The 14,489-nt window shown below is 37.9% G+C and overlaps 1 protein-coding gene across 1 annotated transcript; it reads right to left on the bottom strand.

The window, feature by feature from the left end:
* Positions 1-299: 299 nt before the first annotated feature.
* On the bottom strand, positions 300-14,076 carry LOC111337043 (furin). The gene is made up of 13 exons (XM_088763521.1): positions 13,735-14,076; positions 12,676-12,780; positions 10,807-10,884; positions 10,353-10,490; positions 6,615-6,685; positions 5,887-5,975; positions 4,939-5,123; positions 4,468-4,683; positions 4,110-4,210; positions 3,380-3,622; positions 2,757-3,049; positions 2,018-2,143; positions 300-1,194 (listed from the first exon to the last, which is right to left on the bottom strand). The coding sequence occupies exons 1-13, from the start codon at positions 13,894-13,896 to the stop codon at positions 986-988; spliced, it is 2,016 nt and encodes a 671-aa protein (XP_088619647.1). The 5' UTR covers positions 13,897-14,076; the 3' UTR covers positions 300-985.
* Positions 14,077-14,489: the final 413 nt, after the last annotated feature.

The following is a 14,489-nucleotide window of genomic DNA, read 5'->3' as shown; positions in this document are numbered from 1 at the left end:
TTAGCTGTGTTTCCGGTTAGCTAATTAAAATCTGAACAAAAACTAATCATCGAGAACATCGTGGAAAGGAGATATGTTTTCGGACAGTTACCGAAGGGGTTTGAAGAAAGTTAATCTTTCAACTGCTGCGTTGAGTGTTCAAATTCTTGAGCTCGAAAGGCCACGAACTCTCTTCTAGTCCCTTGGTCATTGTCACTTCACCTCTTTTGTCGATTGTTGAAGACCAAGTTAATTACCTTTGATCATTGGGAATCGATTCTGCTTTCATTGGGGAAAACAAAACCAAAGACAAAGAAATATTAGATGGAAAGGGCGAGCTTGCTTTATTGTAAATGTCAGCTTAGTACAGGGTTATCTACCCACATAATTTCCGGTAAGATTTAGCGGACAATCTGATCGATTTCTCTTACATTGTGTGTTGAGACTGAAACTTTTCACCTCGGGCAAAGCTTCGTCGCACGGCCCAAACAAACATAGCGAGCAACAGAGCTTGTTGAATATGTGCGTGTTAAAACACACGAAAGGACTCCAAACGACACTTCACTCTGATTGGACAGAAAAACACAAAGATTTTCTGGCACCAATCAGATGCCAGAACGACTGCGACCGTTTGGAACTAGTCTTCTAAGACAATGTCCCCAGGGGCTCTTCTGCCCTTAACTTGAAATCGACTCACTGCCCCTGGGTCTCTCCGAGGATGAATATTGATCAAAACGGTGAAAAAGCTCTACAAAGGATAACCATTACTAAATTAATCAGTGATACACATTATGCTCATAAAATCCGATCTCGATACTCTGCTAAACCACATTTTTAAGAAAGGCGGTTGATTTCAAGGGATAAAATGTTTACCGCACATTTTTGGTTGATAATCATTGGAAGTACTTTTGGTTGAAAAACATCAGAAGATGGACAAGCAGAGTATCTTGTCATACGACAACATAAACTGGACAACAAACCACTCTGCTCCAGGATTCTGGCACTCTTAAACATATTCCACTTTGGTATCGATAGTCATCCCCCTGTCTTGTCCTTGTTCCTTTTCTTGCATTATCTCTATTGAACGCTCCATCTGACCAGTCTGGTGTATTCTTTTTCTCGTATATAAACAACGAATCACCACCACAATTACAACAAACAATGGAATGACAATAGCTGCACCAACTAACGGCGTATACTTCCATTTCAGTGCGTCTGCGGGCAAAAAGCAAAGTGGCTCGAGTTAATAAAAACACAGATACAATATACCACAAGGAAAGTTATGCCAAGTGCAATTCCGACACAAACAATTCTTCAAGAGGTTTGAACTCCTTGTCCGCTCCATTTTTGGATTGCCTTTGGACTGTGATTTGTAGCAGATGGCAGAAAAATGGACATGATTTGAGAGCAGATGTTACACTTCAAATACTAGAAGCAGCCAAATGCTTTCTTGCTTTGCTTGCTTTCTTAGAGCATACTGGGCTTCTAGGCTCTCTCTTCCATTGTACTGATAACTTTCTACTCGCTTACAAGCTGCACTCCTTATCTCAAAGAGAAAAGAGGCATTCGCTTTAAGTAGTAAAGGATGTAACAAGTACAGGAACTTTAATACAATGATCAAATTCTATCATGCAAGGAAAGGAAGGCTTAGCATTGAAATACAAGGAGTCTCTTCTCGCCTGCGTGGCAGGTAGATAATAAGCGGGTAAGAAACATGCAGAGCATGACATTTCACTAGAGCGTGCAACTCTAAATCACTTTTGCCCACGTTAAAATTGAGCATCTGCTACGCTAGCTACGTTATCTTGCAGCCAACCTGGCCAGATATTCGTTCAACCTTGTCTTCAATTCTCCTTTCTTTTTAATGTATAGGGCTTTTTCTCTCTTATCCTTTTACTCTGACTCTCCCTTCTTGCTTTTACATTTCAAACATATTCCACATTTCTAAAAGAATGAAAATCTCCGCCATGTTTTATATTTGATGATTACCTTTGCACTACACACACACAGAAATACGACTGAGATTGCATTCACTCACCGAATCTTGATGTTGGTAATTTCTCTACTGTTGTCACTGCTGGATGTGCTGTTGAATGCACCTTTGGGCGGTCTGAGATGGGCGTGGTGGTACCATACAAAATCAAGGACCAGCTATGAAGAGTGCCTAGAATGACACAAGACCCTCAAAGATTGAGTTTTGACTTAATCACCTCAGTAACCGTGAAACTTCGAATTACACGTAATGTTGATTCAAGATTAAGGCATCTGCTATTCATATATATACATCAAGGCCCACTGAAAACGCCCTCAGTTTTAATCAGGCCGCTGATGTGACAGGGGAAGAATTAGATGACACATTTGGGTTGTGTAACTTGGTAGTGACCTTAAATGAACGACAAAACTCCTTCGTTTGAATATTCTCAATATGTTCTTGAGCAATACTTCATTACGGTTTTTAATAGCTGAGTCAGTTCTTTGACAATAAAAAACACTTCTAATACAAATTAATAAACAAGTAGATAAATTCATAAATATACAGAAAAATTCAAAGCGTTAGTGCTACTTCAAATTCAATTTATTTTGATAAGTTAGTACAGTTTTCTAACGTGACCTCATTCTAGGCAACCAGACCGCCAAACCAATCAAAACAAGCGTAATCACTTCCTTGGATACTCATATTAAGGATTTTTTCATTTGCCTTCGTTCTCATGCACTTGGAAACTATAAGACCAGCTGAACGAACGTCAGATAAAAGTTAAAAGCCAACAGTTAGTTACCAGAGGTTGGGGTTTCCTTGTCAAAATCTTCAACACTGAGTTCCCACTTTCCCTCAGGACTCTCTCCCCAGTGAAACAAGGTAGTTATATGCCAGTTTGTAAGGTTTTTGAATGGAGTGAGGTTGTCGATGGGGCGATGTCCAGTCATTGGAGACGTTGTCCCACTTGGCGCTTTAAGTCGCAGAGATAAGTCTCCTCGATGCGTAAAATAAAGATCCACCCTGATTTGCACGTGTTCCAAGAACTTTATGGGGCAACCCTTAAACGCTACTGAAACACTTCCTGGGATAGCTCTGAAATTAACATGTAGTCCACCTTTAATAATCACAACACCTTTCAATTGTTATCGAAATATGAAATTATTACGCATTTACTCTCACATCAAATAAATACATAGCAGATTGATCTTATAGGTGGTTCATTAAATGAAACCTGGAAAAAGAAAGAGTATCACTTGACCAGTTGTTTCTTAGAGCGCAGAATACATGAACAAGTTGTAGTTCAAGTCTTGGTTTTCTAGCGTAGAGATGTCGTTGTTGTGTGTTTGTTTCAACATTTCCGATCTTTAAATCAAGTATTCATATACATCCCGGAGACACTGCGGCAATAACTGATCAGCTTACATTGCTCTATCGTCGCCTTTAATCTCACACTTTATCTGCGAGGGGACACTCTTCCAATTCTTTGCTAGGCTCACCATCTTTGCCACATCCATGAGCCCAAAGCCGTAATACTTGCTGACATAAAAACCAGCTCCGTTTTTCACCCACTTTCCGTACTGGCCATGCGAAAGTGGCTTTCCACCTGGCGCTCGTCTTGCACTGTTAACTATTATGTGTTGTACATCACGCCATGATAAGTCAGGACTGTGAAAAATAAAACATGAAGAAATCAAGGAAGGTTTGTGGACCAAACGATGCAATAGACACTAGAAGGGCCGGCTTCAATATGTATGGTCGGCAAAATTTTGCTTAACTCAATTTGACATTTAGCACGTGTACGATGACGATGACCTTTATCTACCTAGATTTTCTCTATCGTCTCCGGCTAACTCAGATAAGTCACTCTTAAATGCTTTTTCACCCACCTACAACGCTCGCAATTAAGTCAACGATTCAAGCACTTCACAGAATCCAAAAGGGCGGAAAACATAAAGGTTTTACAATTTATTTCACCGTATTTGCGACATCGACATTAGAATGGCCTACTACCTTGAGGATTTATTTGGTCCTATACTGTCTACTTCGTTCATTATGGGGGATGTATTTGCTTAAGAGGAGATCAGCCCAGATCGAGAGAGGTCTCTGGACAGTAGTACAAAATAAAATTATCGCAAAGGTATATCAGACTTACTTTGCTTGTAGAGTCAGTGCAATTAAGCCTGAGGCCATAGCCGCTGCCGCCGAGGTTGCTCCAAAGTCTTGCACACATCCTCTCTTATTATCAATGCTTATCTACACGTTAAAGAAGAAATGAAGTCATACTCAGGCTTCTATAATTAAAATAAGATCCAAACCCGTTTGACCTGTCATACCTTTCAGGAACCAGCCATTGGATTCGACATCATATTCCAGGCACTAAATTGTTGCAATAGACTCTTACTACTTAACTTAGCTCTGGTAGATGCTGCCATACAGTGTTTCTTAATATTTGACTGCAAGCTGTGCTGTTTGTTTGATGTTAAGTGGAAACAACATCACATTTCACTCACTATTTTTCCCAGTGGTTTAAATTTGTCAAAGCTGTAAGCAGTAGCCATGATCGCTGGACATTCCTCTGAAAACCTTGGAAGGGTGCCATCTTTATTCACACCGCCTATGGCAATGGTATAGATACTATTAACATAACCGCTGTATGCACAGCTATCTCCCGTCATGCCACCATTTCCAGCTGCAAAAGTATAGATGGCGCCTAGTTGACCACGACCCTGCAATAAAACAACTCTTACATGATACATGATCCACTCAACGATGCATCAAATGCAGAAACCTATGTATAAAAAGAGGCAAACCAAATCAGTGAAGAGTTCAAATTCAGATGTTTCTTACTTTGTTGAAATTCCTGTCTGACATCTCATCTCAGCAACTCAATGAGTGCTAAGTATTTCATATTTTAATTCGTATTTTAATCTACTCATGTCTGTTGGACTGAACGCGTGCCATAGCCTCATCATTATTGGTACCTTTTCTATGCCGCGTTTTAGAGCTTCACTGGCCAGTTTCCCAGGACCCTCCACTCTCCAAGCAGTGTCACCAGGCCCCCAGCTGTTAGAGTATATGTGGACACTTTCTATTTTGTGCAATAAGGCCTGTGCTTCCATTGCATCAGTTGCCCATACGTTATGAGGATTATCAAATAGGCGAACGCCTAAAGCGAAATAAAACGTAATGATTAAAACTCTCCCCGACAAAAACCCAAAAAGAGCTCTAGTAAGTGTGAGGCACCATATGAGCAACTTTCCCATTAAAAAGGGCACCACGTCTATACCTAACTTACGATCAGGTGGTCGTCCCTTTTCTGCGCAAAAGCAGCAGCCCAGCCGTTGGCAATGGTCAGTTTGCTCGGCAGACCGCGTTCATTGTCACTTTAGGCGCTGGATAAAGACAATTCTTGATCCCATGTTGCCTAACATTCAGCAACTGCGAAAAATATCATTATTTACTTTTCCTTCAGAGACCTGCAACTTGATGCACAGTCCAGCACCATTCACACACTTTTTAATATGGGCTGGTTGACAGTTGCAAATAAATCTTGTTCTATTAACGATTGATTCTTTGGTTATCAGATGGATAACGTTTACCTCACTGGCACCCTTATTTAAGCTTACTATTCAAATACGTTGATGCACAGGTCCTCTAAATTACATCCACAGCGAAACGACTAAGACTTCTTCCTAAGAACACTTCCTGTGTCATGTATTCACGAATGGGTCGACTGCGTACCATTACACATTGATGGGTAACTTGGTTGTCACCACTTGCTATTATCGAGACCTTCTTGACTTCCGTAATTAATTGATGGTCTATCGGTTCTCAACAAGCTATACATGTAACAGGATTAAACAAAATATAATGTACGAAGCAACAATTCCTAACTACCCACATCTACATGTACGTGTGAACCACATCACCTGCAATTTTCGCATCGTATGCCAACCCCACGCCACAAACGCCATTGTTAGCTGCACCAGCTATAACACCAGCACATTTATTGCCATGACTAGGAAAAAATCATCAACAACTTGTTAAAACTAATATTAGCAGTGTTCCGTCCTCGTACAAGTAAGCTCCTTAAAACTGCCCTCTGAATGACACGGACTCTTCTGCCATTACCAAACATCACCTATGAACATTAGTGTATAAATACTTCGCTAATTTGCACCTTTTCTGTTTCGGTTTTTTCTTTATTATTTTTGTGCTAAAAAATGATTGAGTTTCACCATTGAGTTTACGGGATGTTGAGAGAACACGAGGAGAGCTTATATATAAATCGCGAGCCGAAGGCGTATGGTTTGTAAGCTTTTCGAGTGTTTTCCCAACATTCCAAGTGGCTTTTTCACGTTATGATCGACGCACGGAGAAATGTGTTCCGTTGTTTTTGTGATATAACTAGTTACATGTCGGCTCCATAACCTGATACAGCAGTTCCGCTTGGAAACTGAATTGACTAATGACACGATGCGTACTTAATGTTCCTTCTGTTATTCATAATTAATCTATACATAAAGCAGAGAAAAAACAACCTGGGTAATTTGAGTAAGGTGAAGCATTACATAATTCCTCTGTTAAATTTTCAATTGAAATATTGAAAGATTATTAGCATTTGACCAATTTACTTCAACCCCTTAACATCACTTACCCTGACACTGGTCTCCCAACAGGAACAGGTTTAGTATCATTATCCACATAATCAAAACTCATTGCATCATCCTAAAGATAATTTTCTGAAGTTATAAACTTATAGTGTCTCAATGTTTCAATCTTTTGCTAATACACCTCGTAAGTTTGCATGACAATGACACTTTTACAAAGTAAGGTACATGACTGTAAAAAAATTCAAGTTTGAAATTTAATAATAATATTGTAAGAGATATACAACTTTTTGAGAGACATGTTTCGACATGCTTATGCCATCTTCAATCAATGAGTAACTGAATGTGAATAATTATATAACATACAGGTAGATGAATAAAATAATTACAGTATGTTGTAATACAAAAGCGGGTATTAATTACAACGTGACACCAAACATCAAAGGTGTGAACTAAAACGCTAGAAAAGTGTTATAATGCTGGAATTGTTTGCTAAGTTTAGGTTTGATGTTATTTCGATAAAAGGCTTCTTTGAGTTTTAAACACGAAGGCGCGCTATAAAAGAAGAGGTACCTTAGGTGCCTCTGGGGTAACAGTGGTGAAAGGAACAAATGCTGGTAGACGAACAAAAGGAGCTAATGAGATATCTCTTGTTTACTTCCACCAGCATGGTGGCAATGATGTAACGTGCGAACCACCTACTTCGATCTCGAATTTAACGCCACAAATAAAGACAGTTTCCTTTGGAGAAAGGAAATACAAATCTAATATATTCTTGTATTGTGATGAAGACATAAAACAATTTTGAGGAATGCGCCCGCTGTTCACTGCTTTGGATTAGCTATAGCTCAAGCTGACTTGACTCTTAGAGTTCTACCACAGGAAGCCCAGACAAGCGACGAGTCTGCTTGTTTTTATTCGAAATATAAAGGAATGTATCCAGTGGGAGAATATTGAAGAGTCTTATTATCGTAAACTTATATCATGAAATGTCTGAGTTAAAGCTCAAAATAAATGTAAACCTACCTCACTTGCTGTGTAGTGTCGTTTCTGTGGCTCTAAATGGCGAATTTGAGCGATTGGTGGGTTTTGCGTCGACTGGTCCTATACGTTATAAGAAGGAGACAAGCTTGTCGACGCAAAACCCACCAAGTCGCTCAAATTCGCCATTTAGAGCCACGGAAATGACAATACACAGCAAGTGAGGTAGGTTTACATTTATTTCGAGCTTTAACTCAGACATTTCATGATATAAGTTTACGATAATAAGACCAATATTCTCCCATACATTCCTTTATATTTCGACTAAACAGCCAGACTCGTCGCTTGTCTGGGCTCCCTATGGTTCTACATCACACGACGATTGATTGACAAATGGTCCCGAGGAACCTAAGGCACCTCTCCTTTTATAGCGCGTCTTCGTGTTTAAATCAATTGAGTTGTTAGCAGAATCCAGAATACTAAAGCAAGAAAGGGAGTATTTGTTCTTACAAGAACAGTTAGCGCTAAAAGCAGTTGAACACCAAAATAGCGCTAACTCGCCGAAAACGCTTCAAAATGGTCTGAGACGCTGGTAATCAACAAAGAATAAAAAAAACAAGGCAATAAGGTAAGTCCATTTTATTTCAAAACAAGACATTTTCTCTCTCTTTTAAGGCAAACCGATAACATCCCATACAAACCTTTATGACTACAAAACGTTGCGCAACACTGTAAGAGTCACGTCCGCTTTTCTGGCAGTGAGCTTGGGCTGCCTGTGGCCGAAGAGACATCGATCGGACCCACAAATTTCCCTCTGAACGGAGATTCTTTCTCGTGAAAAGCTGCATTTGCTCATTTATTTTGTCCTGTTTTCGACAACCTCATGAATGTTTTACCGGACTATCAAAGGTATTCTGGGTAGTTGTGAGTCATTATGTTTGCTATTCAGTACGCTTTTCAATTTTGAAAAAATTTTAAAAGTTAAGTTCTTGATATTTTTTTCTTGAGGGGTTTCTTTTGTTGTGGGATCGTTATGGGTCGTTTTGAGATCGTTCTCGGTCGTTTGAAGATCGTTGTGGGTCGTTCCGGGTTTTAGTAATTACGAATTACATCCCGCACAAGAAAATTGATAAACTACTGTGGATTTTAGAGCATCAGGAGTACGATCTTTAACACTGAACATGTTTTTCATTTTAAAAGGAGTGAAAACTAGTTTGATATGTAGGTACGATTTGCAAAAGCGCTTAGTGAGTTGTCGGAGTTTGAGGTTTGCTATTTTAGAATAATAGCTGACAAAAGAGAGTTTAAAGTAACGTGTATTAAGATTAAGTAAGATAGTTGAATTCAAAGACTATCATTTTAAAAGTAACGTGTATTAAGATTAAGTAAGATAGTTGAATTCAAAGATTTTCATTTTAAGGTAACATCTTCCTCAACAGTTAATTTTTGTGATCAAGACTATATTTATTTTTAATGATATCTTATGCAGATTATATCACACCCATTGTACAAATTTTTATAATCATTAATTATTAGTAATCTTACTTTTATTTTGTATGCAAGTTAGTAATAGATATTAGTTTTAGGACTAGTTTAAATGCACGACCCCGTAAGCGCGAAGCTTTGAACACTTATCGTGTTGAAATAAAGTTGATGTTATGTTAAGTTATGTGTATTATTGTCATCAATGTTCCGGCTATTTTGAGAGGAGGACCCGTCAAGATACCGCTTGAAAGTTCTGTCAATAATATGCGAAGGAAAAGGTAGTTTACCAATTGTCTTGTTCGGGATGTAATTCCCGTTATATTGGCGAAACTAGTCGCCACTTCCCTACTACGGATAAAGGAGCACACGGAAAGCGATAAAAACTCGCATATTTTTAAGCATTTCAACACATCCTTCTTTTTTGTAAGAACAAATACTCCCTTTGAATATATGATCTTCATATATTCATTGTATCTCATTTATCACTTTCACGGGTTTATTACGAATCAACTTAACGGCCTGCTCCCAGTTGGCTTGTTAGCTCAATTGGTAGAGCGCTGCACTAGTATCGCAGAGGTCAGTGGTTCGAGTCCCGTACAGGCCTGATTTTTTTCAGGTCTGATTTTCGCTATTGCTTAAATAGCGCTATCTACTACGAGGATCGTGCATCATACGTAAATACTCCCTTTCTTGCTTTAGTATTCTGGATTCTGCTAACAACTCAGTTGATTTAAATCTCCAAGAAGCTTTTTATAGAAATAAGATCAAACCTGAACTTATCAAACAATTACAGCATTATAACACTTTTCTAGCGTTTTAGTTCACACCTTTGATGTTTGGTGTTACGTTGTAATTAGTACCCGCTTTTGTATTACATCATACTGTAAATATTTATTCATCTGTATGCTATATAATTATTCACATTCAGTTACTCATTGATTTGAAGATGGCATAAGCATGCCGAAACATGTCTCTCAAAGAAGTTGTATATTTCTTACAATATTTATCATACTTGCGATTACTGCGACCTTAATAATAATAGTGATAATTGTTAAATATTTCATCAAAATTGATTTAAATTGGACATATTCTCAAGTCATACATATAAATATCACTAATTATTAAACCTTTAATAAGTTGTATTCAAAATCAAAAATGTCCAATAAAAAATAAAACAACAATACATACAAACTAAACCACATGAAATATCTCTAAATCAATAATCTATAGCAAGTTTATGCATTCCCTAGGAGACAGAAACAATGACTAAACCACAAAAACAAAAGATCAAAAAGAGACAACAAATGAAATATAATTACAAAGTTCTTCCTTAGCTCAGGATGACTACCATCCACTCCATCATCTACTACTGCCACCAGAATTCCTTTTCCAGTGTAGCCTTCTTTCCAAACAGAGGGAATATTGTATGTTGGTACTTCTGCTACCTCATGATTTTTCTTGATAAATAAAGAAGACATCACTCAGATGCATTTAAATAAAAATGTGTTGCCCACCATTGCATCCTAGAAAGTTTCATTAAGCCCCTCACTACAAAGGTTAGTATTTTGTGCTACGTACTATAACTAAGCTAATCTTTAATCTCTATAATGTTTCAGCATATTTTATTAAGCATATTTTAATTCTTGCAAACAATTTCCCACCTTTCCCAGTAACTGTTGCTCTTAATGACATGATGAATAATTGTAGCATAATATCTGTAGTAAGTAGCATTTAAATGACTGTTCAATTTGATTCAACAAATTTACAACTTACAATGTACCACTGTTGTGCTTGCAAGGGATCTGAAAAAAGTTTAAATTTTCGCTGCTTTTGTTGCATAAACCATTCAACCTGAAAATAGATTACCGGAAGTGGATATATTAATCATTGAGAAAAAAAAAACTTATGTCTTGTATTATTGTCTGGGTAATGGAAGGTTTATAGCATGAATCTTATTATCTGGTTTAGCTGGTCGCCAGTTCTAATGATTGTGGTGTACCACCCAAACTTTCCATGAACTTATATCAAATGAGCTAGTTTGATCATCTACAATCTTTAACAATCTATCATCTAGTAGTAAATCCTTACAGTCCATTATCCTTACCTTAATTGTGATTAAAACAGTACAGTAACCGTGTAAAATCTGTTTTCATGAAGTTACATCATTTATCATTACTTTAAGACAGAGATAAAACTTACTGACTTTCTTTAACAATTAAGATGATTAAATTTAATTGATATGTCTTTATGTAGAGTGTTTCAAGTAAGGAAGAGTTTTCTTACATACATACGCTAGTTAACCACTCCCCATGGAGGTTTTTCAGGGCCAATTCCCACCCATCCCACCCCAGAGGAGGACATCCACAACAGAGTAATCTCATACGTGGCAAATTAACGTCTCCTACCCCTTAACCCTGCAGGAGACAGGGCCTACGGTTTATTGGTCCTTATCCAAGAAGACTAGAATATCTATCCATTTCTTGGTCATAGAAAGGTAGCAAATTCTCCTCACTTATTTTAAGATCATGAGTATCGGTCCCGGCTGGGGCTTAAACCCTCCACCTCCCACACAACACAATCCGGAGCTCTAACCAATTGAGCTAACTGGGAGGCGGAGTTACAAGTGAGAGAAGAATTCTAAATTCTTACACTGACAATAACTTAATACAAAATAGTCTCATCTATGCTTAATTATAAGTATGGGATGACACACTAGCATGGAATAACTCTAGTAAACATTCTATGTAAGAGTCAATGGATATAAAAGAAGAGCCTCAAATATCTTCCTTGGTGTCACAGTTAATGCCAAAATCAACAAAAAATCCACCTTCCCAATAAAATAATATGCCATGAACATTCAGCCAAATAGCCCAGTTATCTTTTTACAGAATGCTGAAATATGTCATGAGTCCTAATGAACAGACCATGTGAAAAATTGGAGCAAATTCAAAGTCCAATAACTTTAATGTTTTTGTGTTCATGCATTGTGACCAAATGCTACATGTATCAGAGGTTATATCTACTAAACAGTCACTTCAAAATTAATCAGACTGCTACTGAACATAATTTATACACAGTCAGGTCCAACAAGCATAACACACACAAAAAAAAGACATTTATCCATACTCCGACCTTCCTTTGCAACCACCTCTTGTAAGAGACCATGCACCTCTTGTTCAGTAGTGACCACATTTTCAAAATACTAAAAGTTTCCAAGTCAAATCACTATAAATGGAACCTCTCGTTAGTGTCCACCCCTCATAAGCGCCAGTCCTGTCTCATAAGCGACCACTTTTAGAGATGCTTGTTTACAATTTTCACTTGATTTTAACCTACTGTAGGCGACCACTTGATTAACATGCAGTCTGCTCTAATTATCTCACAAGTGAAAACTGAAAACTGTTTCAACTCCTATTATAAAAGTGGATGCTGCTGGAGGTGTTTCCCAAAATACAAAACAATCACCAATTACAGATCCTAAGATTTTTTTTCCCTTGAATAAGTTAACGATAGATTTCCATGAGTGCAACAACCTAGACATTTTGGGACTGGTTGCTCATGTGAGGTTCAACTGTAGTGATATGAATGCACAAAGAGGGTTACAAAGTGACTGCTGTCACTGGAGATGCCCAAAGTTCTCACCTTTGACTCCGATGTCAGCTTTCTATCAATTTCCAATGCCAACTGATTTTTATTTGTCTCTTTCTTTAAATCAGATCTTTTCAACAGGTGATAGTTGTCAAAGAGCTGTAGAAAATAGATTTACAAAATTTCATTATCATTTGCAAGTTTGATTATCATGTGTGTCAAGTTATATTTAACAATTATGCGCCGAAGGTGAAGTGAATATCGTTGAATAATCCCCAAGATGAAGTTGAGGGGATTTTCGACAATATTCACTGAACCTTAGGCGAATAATTGTTTTAGTATAATTTCAGAGCTGAGCAACAGAGAAATTTCTAAAACCATAACATTTTTGTAACATTTATTAACATTTTATTTTACCATTTTATATAAACCGTGCGGAGCGGTTCATATAGGGTCATATAAGGAACCGCTTGACCAATCAGATTGCTGGAAACTCTTTGCTCAGCTCTGAAATTATACTAAATATATATGTAGAATAGATAGATAGCCCTAGTCCATTACTTATAGTTGTGAAACAACAGTTTGTTGCACAAAAAGACAGTTCCTCCTCTTACTTTAAGCGACTGGTAAAATAGCAAATAAAAATACAGTTTATATTCTTAATCTGCAGTCCTTAATGCATAAAATAATTTTCTTTCACTGAAGAAACTTCCCATTGGTACAAAAGAAAATATGATGGCATGAAGGGCTCGTGCAATCAACGATTTGTGGTCACTTCTGATGTTTTAAGAGGTTTTCAAATTACACTCGCCAGTCTGGATTGTGTTTGAGCGATAATTTCCAATGTACAAAACACACGTTACACACCAAAAATCTATTCGTTTCACTCACTTTTCGCTCGTTATTAGATTCATCTTGTTACATCCTTTTCTCTATTTCATATTACGATTTCCTGTTCGCTTAAACGTAGTGAATTGTAAATACGTGTGAGGAATTTATCAAATAATTAAGCAGCTTTTAAGGCTTCCCAACTTTTGTGCTACGTGTTTAACTAGAAAATAGTGACACTAGTATAGGAGCAACATAAAAACTTAAGACTATGGGAGAGCTTACATATCTGTCGTACATAAAACCATATTGTTGGGCTAAATCCTTTACTTCTTGCTGACTCCCGAGAACTTTAACCGCCCAGGCGTTACTGTAGGTCTCAATTGCCAGAACCTTAGTTCGAATGAAGAAGATTATCACCAGAACGAAGAGGGAAAACGTAGCCATCGTAGGTTTCTCTCTACCGAATTCTGTTTGGCCTGCTCGTACTTCCCTTGTACGTGTTCACGGCGTTGTTGCTTTTATTTTTCTATGGTGACAGCTGAGTGGCCTGACAGACTTGTATCACTTCCGTGTAAATTAACCCAGTTTCAAACCCCAAGGAGCAGTCTTTCGCGCATTCAGAGGAAAATTCAAAGGTTACATACGCCAGATCGAGAAACGAGAAGTATGCATGGTATGCGGTATTCGTGAAAATCTCGTCAAATAGGTGGGTTGCAGCCAATCTCTAGAGACGCAAGTAACAATGGTGAAAGGAACAAATGCTGGTGGACGAACAAAAGAAGCTAATGAGTCCACCAACATGGCGGCAATGACGTAACGTGCAAACCACCCTTATAAAACCTGGAAATAGAATGGCCGTTCGAGACCTGGGTAACAATGAAAACAACGAATCATGTTCGAATCATGACCTCTACTTTAATCTGTGCGGGTTGTCGAATACTAATTTTGTCGTACATCACGTTTGCGTATGTCCATACAAGAAAAACACACGGTTTTGAATATGAACTCTTTCGCTATTTAGCTCATGCTCAGCTGGT

This window comes from Stylophora pistillata, chromosome 1 (genome assembly GCF_964205215.1).
Source record: "Stylophora pistillata chromosome 1, jaStyPist1.2, whole genome shotgun sequence".
Classification (NCBI taxonomy): domain Eukaryota; kingdom Metazoa; phylum Cnidaria; class Anthozoa; order Scleractinia; family Pocilloporidae; genus Stylophora; species Stylophora pistillata.
The sequence above is the reverse complement of the archived record's forward strand: the minus strand, read 5'-3'. Positions and strand labels throughout refer to the sequence as shown.